At 45.9% G+C, this 26131-nt stretch overlaps 1 protein-coding gene across 2 annotated transcripts in view; it reads right to left on the bottom strand.

Moving 5' to 3' along the window:
• The window catches only part of LOC135377611 (protein PALS2-like), a 40857-nt gene extending 27156 nt beyond the window's left edge, over positions 1 to 13701 (bottom strand). Inside the window, exon 1 of one of the 2 annotated variants that reach the window (XM_064610148.1) lies at positions 13621 to 13701. In XM_064610148.1, coding sequence (XP_064466218.1) covers positions 13621 to 13666 — 46 coding nt within the window. In that variant the 5' untranslated portion in view covers positions 13667 to 13701. Of the gene's footprint in view, positions 1 to 8056; positions 8258 to 13620 lie in introns of those variants that run through there. The other variant, XM_064610149.1, reaches the window with a different exon arrangement.
• Between the last annotated feature and the right edge of the window lie 12430 nt (positions 13702 to 26131).

Raw genomic sequence — 26131 nt, 5'->3', positions numbered from 1 at the left:
CGGGATGATGGTTGACTAGGAGCGTGCTATGTGGTGAAGTTGATTTTAAGAGTGCATATTGCCCAGGCAGCAGCTCAATATTGGTCTCGCATATGGTCCCATATATTGGGTAAATGGGAAGTCAATCTAGGCCCAATCCAGGTACAATATACGCTATGAAAGTAGGCCAGCCTTTCGCGCAGTCCCTCAGCTTTTCCCTTTCCCCTGGTGCACGTAGAACGGTCTCATTGGATTGCCCTCAAAAAAGGTACCACAACAACTGCACGTGAGGTCCACGTTGCTTCATCTTTTTCACCATTATACATTATAGTGTTGCGGCCCGTTTGCGAATACCCCCTTATTGCTGCTTTCTGAGTGGACAGACGCTTTGTCATGTGCTTCCTCCAACCCTTTCTTTCCCTCATGCGCAGAGACTTACTGTCGTAGTGTATTGGCATGACCACGTCCAAGTACCGGTTTGCTAGTGCAGTTACCACATTCCCTATCTTTTTACCTTTTTATAGTGTTCCCTGCGTTACTGGCAGTCCTATGAAGTGAATTACAACTTCTGACCCGAAAATTTTGTGCGAAAAAAAAAATCGTACAGAAATGGAAACGAAGACGGAGAAAAGCTTGATAAAAAAAGGCCAAAACTCTTGGCACAAGGCGCCGGGGAACCCACACTTGGTATCACACCACAGGCTTTTTGTTGTTGCTCCGCTTCAAACTATACTCACCAGGTTTCAGTGGTTCTTGTTCGACACCGCATTAGAACAGATACAGAAAATAAAAGGGCCTCGGTGGCTCAGTCGGTAGCGTGTTCGCATTCTGATCCAGAGATCGTGGGTTCGAACCCGGCCGTGGACGCCAGCAACTTGGTGGCAGGGTACAAGTTGCTTAGACAAGCCGTCTTCCGCGAGGGACGTTAAATACGCGGGTGCCGTGTGATGAGCTTTCATCGCACGTTAAAGAACCCTCAGGTGGGCAAAAGCAATCCACAGACCGACCGCTGTGGCGTCGCTCATGATCTCAGTTGTCTCGCGACGTAAACCTTATATTCAGAACATAAAAGCAAGCCCACTGCGAGGGAGGGTATAGGACGAGGGAGAGAAGCGCACCCGTAACGCGTTGAGTTTTAACCCTCGCAAAATACAAATCGTCAAAAACTGTTGGCGCGAATACTTCTGGTGTCTTGACCGATATGTCACCTGCATTGTGACAACCTGTTACATACCGGGGTACCCGCCAGAAATGTTTTCCATATCTTCGTAGGAACTGCAGTGGCAATATGGGGGCTGAATGAGAGGATGTCAATATTTGGCCTTTCTATAGGGCAGGATTTCATTTGTAAAACTGTGCCAACGTTGCCAACATTTGACCAGTCTGGGACCAGTATTGGCATCCTGCTGCACAAAAGGTGAACTAATACGGGTCCCACGCTGGACAAATATTGGATAGATTGTATGCCAGTACTGGCCTAATTGGTACAGTATATGGGAAATACAGTGGCCATATCTGAGCCGATAGCAGGCATGCCGATACTCAACCAGGGAAAGGTAATAGAAACGGTAACAGAAACGGAAACGGTATTATACCGGAAATATAGCAGGTAACGGTAACAGAAACGGAAACTGATATCGCACTGTTAGAATACCTGAAACAGAAACGGAAACGACAATAATTTACGGTAACAATTCGGGTACCGCAGGACACGAATTATTGCAATTCTTCACCATATCATGTAGATAAATTTATGAAATAAACCTCAATGAAGCAAACTAAAATTAACTGAAGAACTAAAACTAAAATGAACTATCAAACTGGAGCATATATAAGTAAGTAATATACAGTAAATAGAAGCAGCATAGTTCTTCTACGCTTATGACCGGAAGTTGCAAGCGTGAGTAACATTCCTGGAAACCATGTTCATATTACCTGTTCACAGAAATCACGTACCTATATGTGTATTTTGAATAACCACATCACCACATCATCATCCCATTTATGTGTGTGTGTGTGTGTGTGTGTGTGTGTGTGTGTGTGAATAAACGTTGTCTCTTGTATGCATGTATCCCCTGGAGTACTCAAAATAGACTTCAGAACGTAGAGGGATTAAGTTTTGTCACGGTCTCAATGGTCTTTCTTTTTAAAGGAAAGAAAAGAAAGAAGGAAAACAAAAAGCGGGAGGTGGGGGCGGTACCGAAAACCGAAACGGAAACGTAACGGAAACGAAAGCAACAATGGTGGTAACCGAAACTGAAACAGAAACAAATAAGGTCCAGTAACGGAGGTGGTATCGGAAACGAAAAAGATTCCGTTACCTTTCCCTGTACTCAACCACTCTTGAACCAGTTGGCATTGCAAAATCGGGCCATAGTGGTATCCCAATCCAAAATATGCCCACCCTGGGACCCCATGGACCGACTTTCATGGAATAGTGTTTGGCCGGCGTCTATATGTAGACCATATACGGTAGGCCATGGGTAGACCATAAAACTGGCAATATATTGCCCGTTTTCATCCAATATTATTTTGCCGACGGCTACATGTACACCATATATTGCCCATTTTCATCCAATATTGATTGGTCTCCGGCAACATGCATGTAGACCATATTTCCCACTTTCATGGCATATTGTTTGGCAGACGGCTATATGCAAACTATATTGCCAGTTTTCATCCAATATTATTTTGCAGACGGCTACATGTACACCATATATTGCCCATTTTCATCCAATATTGATTGGTCTCCGGCATAATGTAGACCATATTTCCCACTTTCATGGCATATTGTTTGGCAGACGGCTATATGCAAACTATATTGCCAGTTTTCAGGCAATATTCTTTGGCCGACGGCTATAGGTAGACCACTGCCCACTTTCAGCCAATACTGTTTGGTCGCAGGCTGTATTCAGGCCGTATTGCCCACTTCGATCCCATATTCTTTGGCCCTCGGCTATATGTATAGACCACATTGCCCGCCTTCAGCCAATATTGCCTGTTTGCTGGCTATATGGCGACCATATTTCCAATGACTAGTCAATATTGACCGGTTGTTGGCAATCCTGGAGTAATATTCCCATGCCCCACAATAATGGACCACGTAAGTGTGCTGCCTGGGCACTTTCAACAAATCAGGAGAAAGAACGATGTCATTCGGGATGGTGGTTGGCTAGGAGCGTGTAAAGTTCTGTTCCTTTCCCATCCCTTCTTGGCTACATAGCCGTGACGATGCCCACTAGCGTTTAGCCAACAACTGCGAGCCAATATCGAAATCCCCCCCCCCCCTCTGTTTCAAGAGCGTCGTGTGTGTCGCAACAAGCATCACTATCACTGCACGCCAACAAAAGAGAATAAAGTTAACGCAAGGAGAGAGATTGTGCGAGCATGCTGGTATTATAAAGTTAAATTGCAATATGGCACGCGGTCAGCGACTTGTCTCCTGCGTATGCTGCAAGACGCCGCATCAATATTGGCGACAAGGAAATATCTTGGTATTACAGCACTGTCTTTCCGCTATATGATGACTGATCTGCCTCCAGCATGCTTATGGAGTATAAGGCACCATACTAACGCAAGTTCCTGTTGGCCGTTTTTCTTTTATTATTGCCCGAAGCACACCCAGTCAAAAAAACAGGTGCTGCAATAGATAGGGTCTCTGCGGCGCGTTTGTAGCGCAGGTACAGACTTTTAGCATCACAAGTTCTCCTATACTAACTACCATGCACTCTTAGAACAGAACATGCTCCTAGCCGACCATCACTCCGAATGACATTAGTCTCTACCCTGATTTGTTGAAAACGGGAAGCGTATGTCTTTTTGTGAGACAAAAGCAGTTACGCTAGTTGTCACAAAAAGGCGTACGCTTTCCATATCAGGAGTGATAACGGTATCTTCCTGTGTAATGGTTGGTTTCAGCGTGTTATGTGGTGAAGTTAGTAAAGCACCATTATCGTGATGCAATTAGCGTAAGGCAGGGAGGGGTGGAGCGGTATTGGTGCCAGACGCTATGCCCACTCTTCCCCGCCTCACACACAGAGCACGATGAAAAAAGAGGAAATAATGCCGTATATAGGGTCGTTGCCATGGCGTCCGAGCCAAACACTCACATCGTCGATAAACTCAAGGTAGGAAGAAACTATTACGGGTGCATAGTTCAACAGCCCACAGCACATTTCGGCTGCAATGTTGGCTCAGAAAGAAAGTAAAAGGCAGATAGAATTACAGCGCGCGTGTAATCCACGTTGACTGGCGTGATATAGTTTCCTTCTAATTCCCATTCTAGTTGAGATACATTATGGTGTAGAGAAATGCAAGGAACTGGCATATTTTCCGAAATGGAAAGTGACAGTCGTGTGCAGATCATCCGCATAGGGGCCTTAGCTGTTCGGGTAAAATGCGATTTTCCCCCGCAACGTTTTTCGTCGAACGAATTGGCTTTCGAATATTACGACGTCGCACTAAAAGAGCAGAGACACAGCCATTTATAACGTACATGCACTCGAAACGTTCGAAATAAATGCAACTGTCATCGAAAGTTCTGTACTTATAGGATTAAGTGTATACGCCAAAATGGTATTTTTTCTCTTTTTGTGTACCGTGGCCGACGAAGGAAAAGCAGCTGAATAAACACAAACCGGCCTCGACTCTTTGCGCTTATGTAACTGTGGCCTGGTGCAATGTTTACGGCAACTTACTGTTTCCGTTGTTTCGCTTTTACTGCCACAGAAAAACGCGCGTTCATGATCATTTATCTCCACTGCAGTATAGGGACGTTAGTGTACCAAATTCAACTTTCAGTACCAATATCTATTCGTCTTCGCTTCTTGCTGCCGCTTTTACGCGTAGTACTAATGAAGTTGTTTCTCTCGGACAGACAATCCGATATAGAGAGTAACAGAATGATCGCCATGTCTCGTCACTGAAATCTATTGCGTGAGTGGCAACGACCTGAAAGAATGACGTCTCTTCGGGTCCTAATCAAACTGTCCATCAACCCCGACACGGCGGGTGGCAGTGTGATTGGCGTAAGAGTCCCGTTAGAGCCCAATCAGCAGACTGCTTGAGGTTGTCTATTGTACGTATGTACCTACTGTACGAGCAACAAGTGCCTACACTCTTAAAAACAGAACTTCACCGCATAGCACGCTGTGCGGCAACCGTTGCCACAAATGATAGGGTTATCGGTTCTGATTCGAGAAGAGAGGGGGCGCACGCCTTTTTTGCCGCTTATCATATATCCAAATTATGACAGGGGAGGTAATGGCAGGATCGGCTCGCCGTTGTTGGCCACACAGAAGTGGTCGTCGTCACGACTATAGCACAAAGAAAGGAAGACGGATGGAGGATGCAGGGTGAAGATGAGTAAAGGGTGCATGAGTTCGTCGGGAAGAGCAAAGTGTTAGAGGGGTCGTTGAGCAAGACCCGCCTTCAGCAGAAAGAGAATAAGGTTTCTTGTTTTAAAAAGCAGAACGTTCGGCAGAAGAATCACCGGGGTAGAGGATGTCAGCTAGCGTGCCCGAGTTGGAGTGAGGGAGATGGGCTTCGCGCATGGAATGGTATGGTCGGCAGTCTCGCAGGATGTGCTGTGAATAGAGTTGGTAAACGGATCCAGTGCGGAGCCTATGGAGCATGGCCTGTATGCCTCGGGGAAAGTTACAAATTACCAAAGGTTACCAAATTATGACAAAAAGGCATACGCCTCCTCTCTCCTCGAATCAGAAGCGATAATCCTACCATCCGTGGCGATGCTTGGCGCACAGCGTGTGCTGTGCGGTGAAGTTCAGTTTCAGCAGTGTATAGAACTGACAATGTGTTCGGTTCAGTTTGAACGCCACAGACATGAAGTGAAATAAGAGAGCGAGAAACGAGGACATTTGCTTAGCAACAGGCTGTCGCTTTCTACTACAAAATTGTGAAACCAAAACGACGTGGGCACAGAATGTGTATAATGTATAACAAACGACGAATGCCTTTGTCGGACACACATTTATAGACGGATTGTTTCGCTGCGTTGCAGGTGTGGACGCCGTGGGAGCCGGTACAACGCTCCGTTAAACGCGATGATAACTGGGGCAGCACCTGTTGTTTTTGGGGGGAGCAAAACGTGTATACTATGTCTATACTGCGGAAAGACTCGCGTGACGCGCAATTCCCTGAGCTTCGACAAAATACATCTGTATACTCCCACGGCACTAAATGCCTGGTGCTCTCCAGTAGCTGGTCCCTATGGAAATGGTGAAGGATTCCCTCGAACAGCGACGCAAAGGGTCTACTCGCTGGCCCATAGCGATTTCGGGGATATTAATAATGAAGTCAGTTTTGTATAAGTACAAAGGCATGACGCACAGAAAATTCGACCAGTACATTCTTAAAACGGAACCATCATCTCGAATGACATCGTTCTCTCGCCTGATTCGTTGAAAACGGCAGACGCACTCCTTTTTGTGACATTTATGCAGTTATGTTAATTCTGTCACAAAAAAGCGTATGCCCCGCACTTCCACACAAAGTGATAAAGGTATCATTCTGTGCAATGGTTCGCCTTCCGCGTGCTATGTGGTGAAGTTTTGTTTTTAGAGTGTATTAATGGTAAAACAAGATATACCCTGTCACATACCTTATCATGTACCTTTTTCTTTATCGCATCACCATCACCAAAAAGATATACCTCCACGTCCTGCTAGCGTTCATTAGCGCAACATGACGAATACTAATGAACGGATTCAACGAACTGACGAATGGAGTGAATTTCTAGACTCCCAACCGAATCATCATAATAGTGTGTCTCGGTTGAAATGCGTAAAAGAAAATAAACGAACAAGGAAAGCAGTTTAAACGAAATTCAGCTTCTGTACACTCTTAAAAATGAATTTCACCACATAGCACGCTCCTAGCCAACCACCATCCCGAATGACAACGTTCTCGCCCCTGATTTGTTGAAAACGAGAGGAGGAGCCTATTTTGTGCCGTGCATAATGGACACAAAATAGGCTCCTCCTCCCGTTTTCAACAAATCTAGTGCGAGAACGTTGTCATTCGGGGTGATGGTTGGCTAGGAGCGTGCTATGTGGTGAAGTTCATTTTTAAGAGTGTAGATTCGCACCTAAAAGTGCAGGGCTCTTGAAAACGACAATGCAGCATTTTCTCAAATTGTCCCCTCACACCCTAATTAGGGGCGGACCTAGCGGAGGATTCCGGATGTCCTTACCTCCCCACCACCAATTTCTATCGTCACCGAGTGCTTCAATTGGTTTCGCAGTGTATGTGGCATGCTGCCCTAGACCGAACCCCCAGCCCTTCAGAAAAATATTTGTATCCGTCCATGCCCCTAACACCCCCAAAGATCTTACATAACACCCCTTCAAAAAAAGAAAGAAAAGAGAAAGAAATCTCCTAGAAAGTTTAGAAAACCCCGAGAGGCCAGAAGATAGGTGTATATCACACCCTCGAAATTACAACCTCCCCCCTCCCCACACCCCACACAACCCCCGAAATGAAAATCCTGCCCAAATCACTGTGCGGTGCATTGTGCGTTTATAATGAGCTTAAAAAGAGGATTCAAAGGGAAGTAATTTCGCTGACAGGACTTTGTAAAAAAAGAAAAAAGAAAACATTAGGACCCCCCATCGGACCCGAACTTCTTCGATTTAAATACGGGGTATAGGACACACCCCCTCGCGGAACCTAATCACTCTTTCAACTTTATTTTTGAATCCCGCACAAACGACCAACGTTTGACAACAACGCTCAAACACTCACGGCCGTGATTCCTATCGTATACACGTGACAGTGACACACATTAGGGCAGGACCAGCAACCGGCACATATGTGCAGCATGACAATTCAGCAAACTGCCCAACACAATGAAAGCACAACCACCTATGGCCAAGTCCAACAGCAAACGAACTCCACTACTTGCACAGATCAGAACGGAGGACATGAACTGCTAAGGAATGCAAGTCCTCCGGTCACTAAGTGAAAGCCCTCCCCCAATAAACAAGCAATGTTCAGTGTGTCGGAACGGCGACTACACAGAATGTTCTTAACAAGCGGTGGGCCGTAGCCTTTCACTCACTGCCTTGCTTTTGCTGGTTGAGCTGCTCGATACTCCGAAGTAAACGCCTGTTGTCGTCGTCGGGCACGTGCCGGCTCCCGCAGATGACCATCGCAACTGGCTACTCGATGTCCACCAGTATCTTCTCCATAGCAGCACAAAGGTAGGCCACGAGCTGTCAAACGAGCCAGTCGGTCGGTGCAGATTTTCAAAGTGGGAGAAAACCGCTCGGGGCACCCCCAAGCCTCCGCTATGTGGCGCACGGTGGGCGAGGTCGCACCGGTCACGACGCATGCTCTTTACGGGACGGATGATGGCATGACGTCAGGCATCCAGGTGGGCCCAGTGATACCTCGAGATGAGTGCGCTCGGAGGGGAATCACGAGGAGGCTTGTCGTACCCACGAAGGGTGGTGGAAACATTGGCAAATCTGGTGGTTCCGAAGGGATGCTTTATTTGATGATGCCAGCTTCGCAGCGTTCAGTTTCGCGCTACATTTATCAGTACGTGGTCCTCGTTTAGAACCCGCAATGCAGGAAGGACACCGTAACAACGGTGTTCCCGTGATAAAGGGCAGATTTAATAATATTCAACAGGTTCTGACCGACTGTCTTGCAAGAAAGGGCTCATCTGATTACTATGATTTACCAGGTTATTTGTACAAAAGCACACATGTGTACACTAGTTCTGTCTCTGTGCCCTTCGAGCCCTTTACTTTTTTTCTTTTCTTGGGCGGCTTTATGCTACGGACTGGTGCCACTGAAATTCATGGGTGGGCCAGTTTGAATTGGTCAGTGAGCGTGACAGCCTGGGCCTCGTGCACCTGCCAGGCCCGCCTGGTTCACGCTTTTTCGTGAGCGTTCACGAGACAGGTGCGCTCTCATCACGTTTCCTTGCAAAAGATATTATGCTTTGTTTCAGAGGGACACCATGGCTAAAACGCAAACGACTCTTTCGTTAAACTAATTTTCGTGTCATATGTTATAGGGGCAGTCACACATTTACCAGAGACTACGAGACTCTTATAAGGGTAACATGCTCCCAGTATGATAGGCAGGCAGAAATGTCGATCAGTGTAGGGTACAGACCGTGCAGTATCAGACCCAGATCCCAAAGGCATCAAATTCCTCAGGAGTGGTAAGACATATACGGTATGCCCGACCGCTGTTGAGCGGAGTATTACCGAGCGTGCACCCCACACTCTAAGAAAAAAAGGAGTAAAATGGGGAGTAATTGCAGCTTCTACTCCCCTAGTCTGCAGTTACTCCCCATTTTAGTCCCCTAACCTAGTCCCGACGTTTACTCCCCAGGACTGCAAATTGTCACTAAACTTCGCGAATGGACTCCTGAATGCAAAAGTCTACGTAAATATGTGCGCTTGGTCAATTTGAACGACATAAGGCTGTATAACTCACACAACGTAGCAATTTTCCAGCCACACAGAGTAAGAAACAGTTAGCGCATCTTTCTTCGCAAATTGTGCCCTAGTATGGGGCAAGATTTTATATCACTCGATATATCACGGTTGACGGTTTGTTTCAAAGTATCTTCATGCATGCGCACCAATTATGTACCTGGGACTCTTACAACAGCGCGTGAAATGCGGTCTTCATTCTGTGACGTTCATTTACTCCCGTGCATTTACTCCCGAAAGGGACTATTTTTTGTGGCAATGCAATTACTCCCCAAAAGGAGTGAAAGTACTCCTTTTTTTCTTAGAGTGCACCAGAGTGTAAACCCCACCCCTGGTAGTACCCCACTACGGTTTATATATGCTCCTCGTTCGCTTCGTGTGGACCACGCCCATGATACACAGTTCAGGGCACTACGCAACCTTACTGCTCTCTCCAGCTATAAGGGGCGAATTGACGTCCGACGTCAATTCGCCCCTTTGAAAGACAGAAAGCAATTACATCACGGACGGACACCCTGTGATAGCAAGTCAACTGTGCGTTTGCGGAAATACTTCCCCCTCCGACGCAGCTGATCCGCAGTCCTCGTCAGGCGCGGTTGTATACGTCAACTGAATAGAAGAGCAGTTCCTGACCTGGGGGCTTTTCCCTTGCTTAAAAGGCACCGAACGGCAACGATTTAGAAACATCGAGGCAGAAATAAAATGTATTTGGGAACGAGGTTGAAACTCAATGGCTGCACGTAAATTATACGAATATTTATTAGGCAAGCCACTATCCCAGACGCGAAGGGCCGTTTCAGACAGACCGGGGTCCTTCAGCACAGCGCAGAGGCAAATAAGCGAACGGGTTGAGGTGAGTGGTGACAACGGGGAAGGGAAAGAAGATGGAGACAAGTACACGAGAGAGAGAGACGATGTACGAGATCCCTCGTGCTCTGCTGGGTAGCCCCGCAGAACTATAGATGGAGGGGTAACGATAGATGGAGGGGTATGCAATCCCTCGTGCTCTGCTGGGTAGACCCACAGAAGCTCGCTTTATTTTATCAGACTATTCTTTTCCGTCCAGTATTACATCATTAAAGGCCTCAGTCTTCCTCCTCTTGCACACCATAGGAAATACTTTTGTCTGTGTTTATTTCATAAATTATACTACACTCTAAATCGTTTCACACCTTTAAAGGTGTAAAATAGGTGTATTAACAAAGATCACACCCCTTTCACACCCTACAACTTTGTTTTGGAAGTTCCTGAGGGTGGAACAATGGTGTACTACACCCTCAGGTGAAATGTGGTGATAAGTGTGTCGCCTGGGTGTAGGAAGGGAGTATGTTTATTTTCGTTCACATGAACAAAAGTAAATGTATACAACAACCGGGAACGGGAAGTTACATTACAAAAGTGCACGGCTTGGATTTACAACACGGCTACCACCTTTTACTTCTGCACTTTTTACATAGACAATAGATTGTGCGTGAATATCACGGTCATGAATATAACTCTGAATTGCTCCTGGGGCATGTTGAAGTAGTATCTCCTTGAAACCATCAATAGATGTGGCATTTCTGATGAAGGGCTGCGACCACGAGTTTTTCTAGCAACATCTTAAAATGCTGGTGTTTCCCTTCGAAACGCATACACAATACAGCTAGGAGAGGACCAAACATCCTGATGAGTCGCGGATAATGAACAATGTAATGCATTTTACAGGGGTTAGATATTTGTGGGTGCAACACTGCAAAGCCTTGAAGAAACGAATAAATGCAACGTTCTAAGTAATGAACATGCATATGGGGGAGGTGCCTGCTCATGAGAAGGTCTACAATTTCACGAAAAGCTATATACAGCTGCCATGCTTCATTGCCATGCACAGTTGCCACGCCATACATGATTTTCTGTATGTCGGCTGTGCATGTTTACACACATATTTAATCACCTTGATACACATACATATATGGACCTCAACGTGATTATATGCAATATGCTGGAAATTGTGAATACACGGTTACCAGCATATTGCCACGAATCCGACAGTTTTATTTGGCGTTACAACCTTTACACCCCAATTGCCACGAGGGTGTTAAAATACACCTTAAAAGGTGTGCGCCATGAACATTTTGATTTACACCCTTTAAGGTGTAAAACGATTTAGAGTGTACAACATACAACCATCCGACCTCGGTTCATCACTACGGCCCACTACATCTCCTCTAGGATCGACCATGCCCATAAAATCCACCACATTCCATGTCGTATACATCCCATTTCCAATTTTCTTTCTCCCCCGAAACCATCATTGCTTGGAACAACCTTCCCCAGTCTATCGTAGCCAACTCCGACTTTTCAGTTTTTCGCAGCCAGCTAGGTGCCAGTTTTGGTACATAATTTCCCTATCATCATCTCATATTTTTAACTCGAAATGATTTCACAATATTGTTTTTTCTTATGTGTTTAATTGCTTCTCCTGTTGTGTATATCTGTTGATGTAACCTCCCCCTCACACAACGCCCCCTGAGGGCACGTGAGGTATTGACATAAATAAATAAATAAAACTATCAACCACAGAAAACATGCGAAGTTCTCTCAGCAGCCTTCATTGGGATAATCCCTGTGCCACGGTATAGCCGTCGGATTATTCGGCAAGTACATGTACTAAACTAAAAGCGCAAAGCCAACAAAACGGAAGACTTAATTGACGGGACAAGGCGCTTGTCAGGCAGGAAAAACCCCAGACAGAACAGCCGGCACCGGGGTTTGAACCCGGGTACCTCCCCGTCTCGACGTGACATGGCCATACGCCGAGTGGTTAGCCTGCTGGCCATGTCACTGGGAGGTATCCGGGTTCGAATCCCGATGACGGCTGTGCTGCGTGGGGTTCTTTCTTGGGTTATCCTCAGACGCGGTCAGATATATGTCGGCACAGTTCCCTCAGAAGTCGGCGCGGGACACATTCCCTTAGAGCGTTAATCCTGATGTTGCCCACCTCTGTGAGGCCGACAACAGCAAGCTCTTTCAGCACTATACCACCTTCTCCTGTCAAGCATCATGCCAAAAGTCTCGATGAAATCCCAGGGGCCAGGGACAATCCAGCATCTCGACGTTTCGCCTGGCGGACACGTGATCGGTTTTTCGTCCTTGACAAAGGCAACAGTAGTGTTCCAGTGAAACCTGTGATTCAGTGACTATTGCCTGTCACAAGAAATGAATGCGGAGTACCAGGTCCTCATAACCGCAGCCAACCTCTCCGCGTATTTTACTTGACATATGCCCCCTACGGAACTTTTCTAGGCCTGTGTGAATAGTTATTTTAAAACCGAAGCGAATATAGAGACGTATAGCGAATCATAGGCATGGCAAATACGAAGCGAATGTTTATAAAACTATAAAACTGAATCGAGTACGAATTAACGAATAGTTGTATAACCGCGTGGACCGGGTACACATGCAGCACATGTACGGATATAAACAAGTAAACAGCGTGTATACGCGATATATATTCATACCGGTCAGAATATGAAGTAGAGCTCGTGTTGTTTTATGCCCCGTTTACGTGTGCAGCTTCGAAACTATTCGAATATCAGTTTGGAAGAAACATCGATTCGATTCCAAGTCCGAATATAGAATTCCATGCTCGATTCGGAAACCGAGTGGAATAAACCGCTATTTGCTTCGGTATTCGAATATTCGCACATCATGCCTAAACTTTTCGCATTTTTGCATTATGTAGTGAAAGCCGCGATGCTCAACAACATGTCACAACCACTACCGTGATACACCCCAACTCCGCTGCTAACGAATATGAACAAGTCGAACATGTGTTCTACTTTCAGTGAAGCGGAACAACTCTAATTGGGCACCCTGCTCTTCTATTTCCCCTTCGCAGCGACAACTCATCTGCATGTGTATAGTGAACGTGATATAGAACACAAAATACAGAAATGATGCTTTTTCCTGCGAATATTCAGCCACTGTGGAAGGGGTCACTCTACCGGTATGACTACCGGCACCCCTGTCGTAGTGAAACTATAAACCATTTTTTGAACATATGCGTTGCACGGCAAAGGTTGTGCATTATGACGACGAACTTGGTTGGTGTTACGAGCCAAGTGGGTCTGCAAAAACTACGGCTGTCGAATTTTTCTCCTTGGTAATCAACGAAAGCCAGGCGACTCACCGTATCCAGATCCACTGGAAAAATCTGTATCCAGAGCCGCGAACATGTCGACATATTCCTCACAAAGCACCTTCGAACGATATGCAATACTGCACCGCATCATGCAGGAATAATGCGCTCCGCAAATATGTCGCGTTTCACATTACATCCGGAAAAGCATCGACAGCTTGGTTTCGTTAGAATCATCCGCTCGGAGTTGCAGTTGCAACCTTAAATATGGCTGGGATGTTGAGCATGTTGTGCACCCAGCGTTATCGACGGCAGTGCCTGCGATCGCACTCTGCTCCACGTTAGGCAACGTTCTTGCTGTGCCTACACTGAGTGCAAGAACCTATGCAGGAAAACGCTGCATCAAAAACCACTGGTCCTGAAACACTACCAAGCGGAACACGGCGCAATTTCCGGCAGGAAGCTAGAATCCATTGCAAAGAGGCAACCGCGCATGCACGCACAACATTTGGTATGATAGCACGTGGTCGCCCCGAAGCGAAAGCGTTCATAGAATCATTCATTATGGTATCATAGTGGCTGTTATGAGGCCACAGTACGTATAGACAAGCAAATAGGATCTGGTCTTCATATGTATTATGTATCCGGAAGGCTATCGTGTAGGAACGTTTTTGATATCTGGAGTAAAATTAATCAGTTTTGCTAGTCAACAACAACTGATCAATATTCGCGTAAAGACATTTCAACAGCAATGCTGTTCCAGGATAACGGAAACGCTCGAAGGACGGCTCTTGTTCTCAAGAGTACGGTATACATGCAAACTCGAAACGGTTCATCTTCGCAGACATAGAAAATTAAAAAAAAAAAAAAAAGGCGCAGAGATCGAGGGAGCTCTAAGGTGAAACGCCGAAAACTACGTTTGCCCTTACCAGAAGGAAACGGGTTGTGACACGTTGTGGCGACTCACAAGACTTCTTTACGGGGCTGTACTGTGCCGGGGTGGCCCATCGGGAACATTCCGTCCAGAGCCAGTCTGCCCTTGTTCAGTAGATGAGATACTGGAGTTAACACGTTACATGTCCTTGGGCGAAAGGGCAATGAAGCTACTATGTCGCATCGAAGCTTTTGATATTCTCTATTTTAGCATAGTTAATTTTGGGAAATTCAAGAGTAGTTTTGCAGATTAGCTCAAGCGGCAACTTTAAACCAGGGAAGGGTAACGGACGTATTTTCGTTACCGTTTCCATTTTCGTTACTGCTGTATTTCCGTTTCTGTTATCCGTTTCTGATACCAGCCTTTCAATTTCGTTTCCGTTACTGTTTCCGGTAATGAAGGGCTCTTACAGAGCTGCCCATGTGCTGCTTCGATGTGACGCGTACACACTACACAATTAATTTTACGCCGTTGGGATGCGCACATCTTGCAAGATTTTTTTTTTTTTTTTATGAGGAACATGTCTTCAGTCTTCACGACCGTGGTCTTCACTCTCTCTGAGTCCAGCAAGGGCGTAACCTTCATCCAATGTCGCATTCATAAGCGGACGCTCTCAGTAGTAAATAATACTGCCATAGCCACGGTGAAATGAAAAAAAGTAAAAAATCAATAACTAAAGATCGTAGGCTGTCATCCTCGTGCTATGGTGTAGTACATACAAGGTGTTTCACCTAAGGTGATAAAAAATTATAACTGGCGACGTACTCGCCGGAGGATTGTTGGACTTTCGGCATTTACCTTCTGGAAACTTTTGCCGTCATTGAGGAAGGCTTTGGACAATTTTTAATTGCGGGAAATTTATTTTTTCAATTGAACTTTGAAAATTGCCAAGCCAACCTCACTTTTTTTTCTTTTTTTTTCTTACAGAAATATGATGTCCTCCACGGATAACCGCAGACCCAACAAAAACTATGCACAGTATCGCAACAGAAATAGCCGAAAAAAATTATTTAAAAAATTACGCTTTAGCCCCGCCTCCTTGATTTTCGCAGAGAAGCGCGCACGAAATATGCGTCTAGACGAAAAAGCGTGTCCGCCCACTTCGCCTATTCCCATTTCGCCTAATGCGTTTTAGCGGATTATCTCGCAATCCCTTAGGAGGGCATGCCAGCTATCCGTCCCAATGTATTTCCTATGGAACATATTTTATGCTTTTTCTCGGTAACCACCGGGCAGATTTTGACACGGGTGGTTTCACCATAAAGAGGAAGACGAGATGAACAGAATAATGTTACTAGATTTCTCATACATGTCGTATGTATGTCGTCATGGTTAGATAACTCACTCTGAGTGAGTTATCTCACCCTGACGGGAGGAATCACGTGATACGTGACCTTCTGACGCCATCCACTCAAACGTTGCCTGCCTGCGTACTGCTGACGAGGCCCAAGAAGGCCGAAACAGCTGTCCAGTACTGGCATGGCGATGTTTGAGTTACAGACTTATCCCTTTGCTAGTTCTATTCAAGCGTGCTGCCTTCTGTCAGTTTACCTGTTATATTTCGTATCTGTGTGCTAAACCAATGAGGTCTGTCACAGATCACGTGCACAGGGACCACGTCACGACTCACGACCATCTGGTTGGTCACGGCCAGAGGTGGGCACCCTCACGAGGGCGTGCGAGGGTGAGGGTTTCCTCACCTCACGATATTTGAGGTGAGGTGAGGTGAGGGCCAATTTTTCTGGTCATGTTTGAGGTGAGGTGAGGAAAATCTTTAAAAAATTTGAGGTGAGGTGAGGAAAATTTTCAAAAAGTTTTTGAGGTGAGGAAAATCTTTTTAAACATTTTTGAGGTGAGGTGAGGAAAGATTTCAAAAACATTTTGAGGCGAGGTGAGAAAAACTATGGGAAAATTTTTGTGGTGAGGCGAGGAAAAATTTATGAACGCGCACTTTATGAAAACTTTTCTCGCGCGTACACGGGATATCTTTCCTTCTTTCCGCAGCTTCTGTCTCTCATCTGGGCGGGGACTGCCCTCCTCTCTCGCCGCTGATCTGACGGCCGACTTTGCGCGTCATTCGCATACCCGCAACTGAACCTCAATTTCCGCGCAACTTTTACGGGTATAATACCCCTGTCACACGGGCATTTTCGATCCTGCTCGACCGAACCTGCTTGAACCCAATGCAGATCGGATGGTGCTACACGGCCGCTTCCAAGCAGGATCGAATTTTGATCCTGCTTGACTCAAGACAGTTCCCATAACAGGATTGAGAATTTCAAGACGGCTCGACGGCCGCCATTTGCATCCTCGACCCCGGTGAACTGTCATAACTGAAAGTGGCAGTGTAGCAGCATCAAAACTCGAGCGTGCTCGGGAAGTGCGATGCAGATCGGATTCGAGAAGGATCGAAATGCCCGTGTGACAGGGGTATAACAATCGTTCCACGAAGCGTTTTCTGTGATTGACTAGGCCAAATCCTCCACCAAGAAGAAGAAAAAAAAGAAGAACGTTACATTGACTAAGCAATTTCATGAGTTCAATTTCGAAAATGTATTTCAATGGCAAATTAATGAAACTATTTGTATTTGGTGACAAACTAAATGTCCAGAAGAAAGTTGTTTAGCCCATATTTTTCCGTTAAGCCGTTTTCTTATAATGGTCAAATAAACACGTTTCGTGCCGCACTCTGTATGCACTCACGCTTGAGGTATATGCATTTACATATTGGCAGTCACCCAAAGCCAACGCGCATCGTTCACATCGAATACACAAATAGCTTTAAAAAATTTAGGTGAGGTGAGGAAAAGTCTCAAATTTATTTGAGGTGAGGTGAGGAAAATTTTTCAAAAAATTTTTCTCCCAGAAAATTTAGGTGAGGGCGAGGCTAGTGAGGACAAACGCCCACCTGTGGTCACGGCGTACCCTGCGCCATGCCTTCGTGTTCCCTCCACTCTATTCACGAGTGGGGTTTGTCCCCTTTCTTTCTTTCTTTTCTTTATTTTGAAGCGAGCAAAAATCAAAAAATCTGCTTCTTATTTTTCTCATTCCAAGTCGAATTCCCTGAGCCGCACGAAAAACCTGTGTCCCTGCTAGTGATTTTGCAAAGCAGGTCCGTTCCCGTGTCCAGTCTGTATGGAAACTTATCTATTCTTTACGTTAAACATTCATCCATCCATCCATCTTTCATGAATCAACGAAAACGTTTTACTCGACAATAATCGATTCATTTTATTATTTGTGGCATCGCACACACCTTCGTATGCAAATGTAAAGGGTCCTTGTTTCGGACGACGTAAGGTTGTCGTCGGACGAGCGCATTCATTTCTTGCAGACGTCACTATCGGCGCGGGCCATGTAACGTCCACTTGTCGACAGTCCCGTTTCGCCTAATGAGATTGCGCAGCAGTCCCATTTCGCCTAACGCCAGTCATCCCTCCCGCCTCTTTAATCCGATAACCCGGATTAGGCGAAATGGGATGTACCCAAGCAGCACAATGTACTGGAAGTCGAGTGCATTAGGGGTGGACGGTATGTGTCTTATCAATGTTCTGTAGTTTCATGAATCTGTTCAAGGCCTTTCATCTAGCCGTCCACCCCTATTGCACTCGACTTTCAGTGCATTTTGCTGCTTGGGTAACCCGAGAAAGTGTCCCCTTCATTTGTCTTGGCTTCTTTGTGATAAGACGGTTCTTTTGTTTTCTTTGTGATAAGTCGGCTGTCACCAGCATCAAGGTCAACGCGGCGGAAAGAAAGATAAAGCACGCGCAACACCACAAATCAGAGCTGTAGAGCAATACAAATACTGCATCCAAAGTTGTTCGCGCTTGGACCAATTCATATGAACCGGTAACCGCAATCGCATTTTCCGGTTCCGGTTAATTGCCGGTGGTGGATTGCGGTTACGGTTCTGGAAGAAATTTGGGTTCCAAGCGGTTTTCGGTTCCGTCCCGGTTCCAGTCCCTTCTTAGTATGCGTCCTTAGGCAGACTTCAGGGGAACTGTGCCGACATTCGTCTAGAAAGGCTGTCGGAAAACCCAGGAAATACCTGACAGCACAGCCTGTGGTAGGATTCGAACCAAAACACTCCTTCTCGGAAGGGAAAGTGTATACCGTGCCCTGACGCCCATCGGGACCTTTCTCGGCAAGGTCTGTGGCATGGTCGAATATAGACCCTGGGTTTGGGGGGGGGGGGGGGGTTCTTTATTGAAGCGCGTAGTGGGGGAGGGGAATCCAATGTATAAGCTGACGTTTTGGGAGCAGGGCGATCGCCCCTCTCCCTCCCCCTGGGATTCGCGACCGGTCTGTGGCCAGTCAGGTCCTGCACGCGCATGGTAGCAGATCATATCCTCCAAACGCCCATTTCCACCGACGTCTCAATTCAACCAAAAGCTCATTTCCTCCAAAAAAATATTCGGAGGTTCTGGGCTTTCGGTTGATCTGGGCATGCGAGTGGCAGTGACCCATATCCCCCAAATGATCTTTTCATCCAAGCGCCCAGAACCACCGAAAGCGGGATACTTCAAAGGACACGCGTCCACCGTTTAACAGGGAGAGGAGGAAGGGTGAGCGGTACAGCTCGAGGCAGAGTTAACTGGAACGCCACTTCGACTGGCGGAGCTAAACTCGGGGAGGGAGCAACCCTAGCGGCTCTTACGAGAAATAAAGGCAAATAGTGTTCCGACTGTCCCACTGTTGCTGTGGAGGTGTAAGTCTTGCCGTGAGCTATTGACTCGGCATTGCCCTTAGCTGTGGTTATCGTCGCGATGTTTTTTTTTGTGTTTGCGGCGACTATGTGAAGGTGTATGCCGGCTGATATCCCACGGATACGATGCCTTTATCTCATTGATACACGCGAAAGTGGTCGCGTTCGCTCAGTGGGGCATTTTCAGATTTGTGATAAAACAAATGAAGATGCACAGGGTCTAGTGGAAAATTTATTGGAGTTGCTGTCCACCTTTGCGCGTATCAATGAGATAACAGCATCGTATCCGCGTGATATCGGCCAGCATACACCTTTACATAATCGTCTCAAACCCAAACAAACATCGCGATGATAACCACCGTTGAGAGTAATGCCGAGTCAACAACTCATGCCAAGGCGGACACCCTCGCAGCATCATGGCGAGTGGTGGTCATTTGGTGGCAACTTTTCTTTTCTTTTTTCTTTTTTTGACAGATCTCGAGCAGTCAAGCAATCTTGCATGTTCGCGTGGCACTTTCCGTGCGCCCGGAATTTCCCAGCTTTTGCTGATTTCGTCAGGTCTCGAAACGATCGAGCAGCGGGTTGCCCAACTATATCAGGTGTCGTCAAATCCGCACTGCAACAGTGGCGAGAGCTCTCATTGGACCGCACGTCGAAGTTCACGTGATTTAGCAGACGACGGAACCCGAAGACAGGCGACCGCGATGGCCCTAGCGTGATCCAAGTGTACGAACTCTGCCCTAATTCAAAAGGGATGAGGCGAGCCTGATCCTGATCCTAACCGCCAGATCCCTGGCACTCATGTTCGGGTGGCAACTGTCACATGATCCAGCTCCGGAGCCGACCTAGCAATTTCCGAGCGCCAGGCGGTGTTGTAATTAAATGACCACCCCAATTCGCCATAAGTAGGACAGTGGAAACATTATTTCCCTTTATTTCTCCTAAGCGCCGCTAGGGCGATTTTCTTCCCGATTCAGCGGTCGAAGTGGCGTTCCAGTTAACTCTGCTTCGAGCTGTACTTCCTTCAACTCGCCAGAGAGGGTCACGTGGGTTCCTGACTGCTGCTCATACGGTGCTCGAAATGGTCTGTAGCGTGAGGTATGCGGTCCGTTGATTTGCACAGCTTCCTTTGTTCCCCTGCTTACTAATAGTTCTCCTTAGAGATGTAACATATATGACTAATATAAATATGAGAGCTGATGCACGAGATCTGTATTAAAGAAGCTTGAGCGTAGTTGGATAGAAATGACACGACACTCGGTGTGTACAAATGAGATCCCGTTCAAGAAGTGATCTGAACGGAGAGGTATCCCGAAAATGAATTTTATTGGTATGCACGTTGCTGACGGGAGAAGCACCATCTTCGGAAGGTCATGGAAGTCCGCGTCACGATTCACGGAAAAAGGGCATGGTGGGAGTGGTATGTTCTGTGGCTGGAACATTTAGCGGGACTGCGGAAAGCACACAAACCTCAAACGCCTTCAGAGGAGATACTGTTTGCAAGCTTTTTCTAGGAGTTATTTCAGCCGGTTAATAGCGTGTTTTCTGGACGTCTGAACTGTATTAACAGAACGCATAAAAGAAAAGTAAAGGAGGAGGTCCTTTTTGTAGCCTTCTTCGAGACCTGTAAAGTGGGCGCTTTGTTACTATTTGCTTTCCACTATGATGACCTACACAGTGCCTGGAGCCCGGTCACTCACATGGAAAATATCTCTCTGTTCGGATCGGATCATTTCTTGAACGCGATCGACATCAATAGTCTTTCCTTTGCAAACTTCACTTCTGACTCAGTTGCAGGATTGGATTCCCACACACCCAAAAACCGCTCAGCCTTCCTCCTCTCCCTGACAAACGAAGGAAGCGTGTCCTTTCAAGTATCCCGCTTTCGGTGGTTCTGGGCGCTCGGATGAAAAGAGCATTTGGGGGATATGGGTCACTGCCACCCGCGTGCCCAGATCAACCGAGAGCCCAGAACCTCCGAACATTTTTTCGGATGAAATGAGCTTTTGGTTGATTTGGGACGTCGGTGGAAATGGGCATTTGGAGGATATGAGGCCTAACCCACGCGCGTCGTAAGGGGCGAACGGCGGAGTCTGGACGTATGAGAATTGGGGGTCTGGAAGCGGGATTTTGAGGCACCGTGGTAACGGTGTGTCGTTGTGGCTTGAAGTTTCGATATGATACTGCCCCAGTAAACCAGAAACATCCCAGGTACGTCCCACAAAGGTCGCACACGTCGCTATGTCCGCCACGTCTATGCGACGTTACTTGTACGTCCACAATGCGACTTCGAAAAGTGTTACTTTCTATATCCCTGAGATATCTGCTAGATGTAAAAAGAAAGGAGCAAGCGCGCGTTATTTTTCGGAGGCATCTAGGTCACGTGACCCTTAGTGGCATGACGTAAGCAAACGGGGAAAATTTTGGAGCTTACTACTTTATTTAGCAAGCACCCACACTATAGACGGTAGCTTGAGTTAAAAACATATTTGCCAGGATGGGGTGTCAGGAACGTTCGCAGGTATACCCTGACGTCGTTTGCAGACTCACAAGTTAACTGCAAAGAGGTTGTCACCGTTGCAAACGTGATACGCCACGCTACACTTGATGAACGCACTCCAACAATATGTATTTCAGTATATGTTCGCTCTGGTATCTCTTGAAATCCGCGTCTGCGGTGGAGGGGCCAAAAAGGGAGCCTGCGTCTCATATGGTAAAAGGCGAAAGCACGTTTAAACGCACGGTCTGCACTGATCTTGGATCGTGGCCGAAAGGTTGCTGGGCACCCCTCCCCATGTGCGGGGTGCTGCCAAAAGTAGATGCCTTTTTGCTTAATTAGTGTGTGCAGTATTCATTTGCTATAGTAATCAATCACCATCAATTTCAAATTTATTCAACACGAAAATAGCGTAAATTTTAAAATATCCCCGGAACATCCAAATATCCAAAATAGATCTCTATGCGACGATTCTGGGATGTAAAAACAGTAGGAATCTGGCAGTCGCATGGATGTACTTTTTGCGTAAACGGGCTCTCTGTGAAGCTCCCATGGATATCCCAACATCCAATTTGTGATATCGCCATGATGCACCTGGGATGTATATGGTTTGCTGGGGCAAGACCGCACTAGAGACCACTACTACGAGACCAAGACCACAGGCATAGCCTCCGCTATAGAGGAGGCTATGCCACAGGAAAAGACGGGAGATAAGGCGGTATGGCTCGAAAGCCGAGGTGAGACAGGTAGTGCCACGGTGGTGCAGGTTGTCAAAGCAGTACGTGCAGAATGACGTGCCTAGGGCTCCCCGACAGGAAACAAAATATCAAGATAAGCTTCAAGCTAATACCCAGGCTCCCGTTCAAACCATTCGCCTATCGAGACCGCGCTCGAACTGATAATCTTTTCGTTATCCCACACTGCCCGGTAAATGCTTCGCTTTTCTGTAATTTGTCACGCAGTCCCGTGCGATGGCCAATGGTGACGGTTATTTGAAATCCCGGCCCATCGAAACGGGTTTCACGTGCTGCCGCGTGACATCTGGAGTCCGCCAGCTACGATATAACAAACGGCACGGCATGTTTCGTTCAGCACCGGGCCCCAGCTGGGTGACACGTGCCGTAATCGGTAGACACTGTAGAAATGGCTTGCACAGCAAGGTCTTATCAAACATTTTTTTTTTTTTTCAATTACAATAAATGTCGATATATTCTAAGTCAACTTTCCGGGGTGTTGTCTTCAGTAATTTTGACTAATAAACTTTTTATTTTATTTATATATGAGAGACAGAAATTGGGTGCAATGACAAGATCTGCTCTCTTTGGAGTGCAGGCGCAGTGTTCAGAAAAAAAAGAAAAAAAAAAGAAAAAAAAAAAAGCCAATATGACGCGAGGAAACGGCCCGAAAATAAAGCACATCTGGTTGTCATTTTCGACTCTCTGCAATGGAGAAAAGGCTGCTCTAGTGCTCACTGTTGCCATGGGAAGGTTTAACTAGCAGAAACAAAAGCAAAGCAAAGATATCGTCGTTGGGTATCACGTGATGTTCTTTGAAGTGCTCTTAGTATAGGGATTTTTGGAACTTCTTGTTAGCGCCGTGAAGCAACTGTGGCTATGAGCGGCGTACACACGTGAACAGATGACAGCAGGAAGGAGTTGGGGGTTAGTATGCGTTCTGGGCAGACTTCAGGGGGAACTGTGCAGACGTTCGTCTGGAAAGTCTGCCAGAAAACCCAGGGAAAACCTCGGACAGCACAGCCAGTGCCGGGATTCGAATCCGCTTCACCCTCCAGGCTCTGTGTGGAAGGCAATCATCCGAACCACTACACCACACCAGCTGGTAAATGTAGGAATCATGTGCTTGCCATTTCCTCGCAGCAGGAACATAAAGGGTATACAGTTCGACATTACTAAACCACAGATAATGAAAATGTGTCGGTTAAAGACGTGATCTTAGTTTGTCCGTCAACTGTACAAGGCAAGGGGGGATACCATATAAACAAACTCAATCCGTATTGGCCTTTCCCTGAAGGTAGCAAATGTTGCTTTTGCTTACACACTCCATGAGCCTGATCTAAAACCTGTTTTTTTTTTTGCTTCTGCAAGTTAAACCTTTCCTCGCCACAGGGTACACTATACAGCAGCTTTTCTCCTCATTTAAGGGCAATGGAGAAAGCTGTCGATTGTTAGCGTGGACACCCTGAATAGTGTTTGTACTACCAGGCTTGCAATCAGAGTGATACTCTCCTACAGTAGATTATGTTGGCATGCTAACCGTTGCACGTGGTAACGTGCAAATATCCTGCACAAGTTCAAGATTCCTGTGCGTGCTAAGAGGGCGATAACACAGAAACAACCAGTGAGCAATGCATAAATGCAGCAGTGTTGTTACTATGTATACAACTTCAAACCTGTGCTGTTGAACCAGAAATGTCAAACACAAACTAATGAGAGAATAAGTTTTAAGTCCTTTTAAGCACACCCTATAAAAAGGGTCATAATGGCACTAGCACATATATCATCCTTCTATTTAACACATTTTGAAACCCTGGCAAAATGTTTGCCCCACATCACAACGGACAAGGAAATGGCAAAGAAAGAAAGAAAGAAAGAATGAATGAATGAATGAAGCAAACAACAAGGCAAGAACCGTGCATGTTCTGGACATTTAATCTCTGAAATAGCCAACAAAGTGCTATTAACAACAATGGCTGGACAATAAAGTACACTGACAGATGAGTTGACAGAGATGACTAGGAAGATTTTTGAAAACCACAAGAAATTTGCAAAGACACCAACCATCATAAGAAGGATGATCAATCAAGCAAGGTAGTCTTCCTGGCAAAGCTTATCACATGCATCAAGTGCCAAAAATGGACTATGTAAATGAAAGTTACTTAGTGGTGACGCATGTCAAACAGTAGCACGATCACTCAATTGAGCTCTTAAAACAGCTGGAGACTTTTGCGAGAAAGAATGGATTCATGTATTACGCAGGGAATATGCCACGTCGTTTGTAAGCCTTGCAGTTAGAAAATGCAACAGGAGGGGAGGAGGACAAGGAAGCAACAAAACCACAAAGGGGTAATATTTACTGTTGTACAGTATATATTAGCTGAGAAGAAAATTTGAAAAAAAGCATATAACTATGAGAAAACGAGGAGCTATGTGAAAAAGTCTCGAAGCATATTTCCGAACTACCAGTCTCGAATGTATCAATGTAAAAAATCAATTTGAAATGCCTCCACTGTATCATGCAAACGGGCAATGCAACTGCACATGTGAGTTACGAAAGCACAGTTGTGATCGATATGTACCACTGATGAACTCCTGCTATGGCTCACAGAGATGATGTTAGAGGGTAAGGGCACACAAAGTACCCCACATACTTGTCTCCTCACTTGGCCACAGAAGTGGTCATGTGGTGCCAGCGAAGTAATAGCACAAACAAACCGAGGTCCAGAAATGCATGCCAATTTTAAGTCAGGACTGAATATGTAGATTGTGTATTCAGGTTCACAGTGCACCACCACTGGAAACCATCCTCTGAACTTATCAACTTCATTAACACCAATGCATTAAATATTGCTGTGCTTCTACATGTTGCATGGTAAAACTGTACAAAGTTCAGTCTTTCAGGGACTGCTGGCTTATTAGGCATACCTCTTAAACTGTGAAGTCCTCTGGAACACAACAAACTGCTGCACCAAAGAGCACACCAGGGTAACAAAAATGTAATTGTTGACACCATGGTTGACACAACCACAATCTTGGAATGTTTGTGCATACCATACCATTAGTCATTCATAACAGCCATTTGGCAGTACTTAAAAGCTGCTGTCAAGTAACCAATCAGAATATCTCCATCACTAACTAGATCTGGTGCAATGCTACTAGAGAGACACGAAGAAGGAATTTCTCAAATGATACACCTTATACACATCTGCATGAATGCAAAGGGTGTGTATAATGTGTCCTTAAATAATGTCCTTAAAAACAGGGCCTAAAGCAACAGCAGAACACCCCTTCGATCCTTGTTTACACTAGCAGTAGAAGCCACAGTAAAACATGCTATGTTTCTGAAACAGAACTCCAGGCCTTGCTTACTTTGCTTAGTCCAGTCCTTCGCTTGAGCCAGGCACCTGGTTAATAGATTTCTTGCATTCAACTTACTACTACATAAAACAGCTTTTAAAATGCTAATGAAGCTATTCATTACACATCAGAACACAGAGCAGGTGAAGCGCAGTCTAGTCCATTAAGGCATAAGCTGTCATATAGTTACCAATGTATCTAATTCAATTTCTGTTTAAATATGCAAAAGCACACATAGACATGTGGAAGCATACCAAATAATAGATGCAGGCTTTGCCATCAAGATTTTCATATACCTATCCTAAATATGCACAGAAAATATAACAATAGAG

The sequence above is a fragment of the Ornithodoros turicata genome, chromosome 1 (genome assembly GCF_037126465.1).
Source record: "Ornithodoros turicata isolate Travis chromosome 1, ASM3712646v1, whole genome shotgun sequence".
Classification (NCBI taxonomy): Eukaryota; Metazoa; Arthropoda; class Arachnida; order Ixodida; family Argasidae; genus Ornithodoros; species Ornithodoros turicata.
Note: the sequence above shows the minus strand (reverse complement) of the source record. Positions and strands in the feature narration are given on the sequence as shown.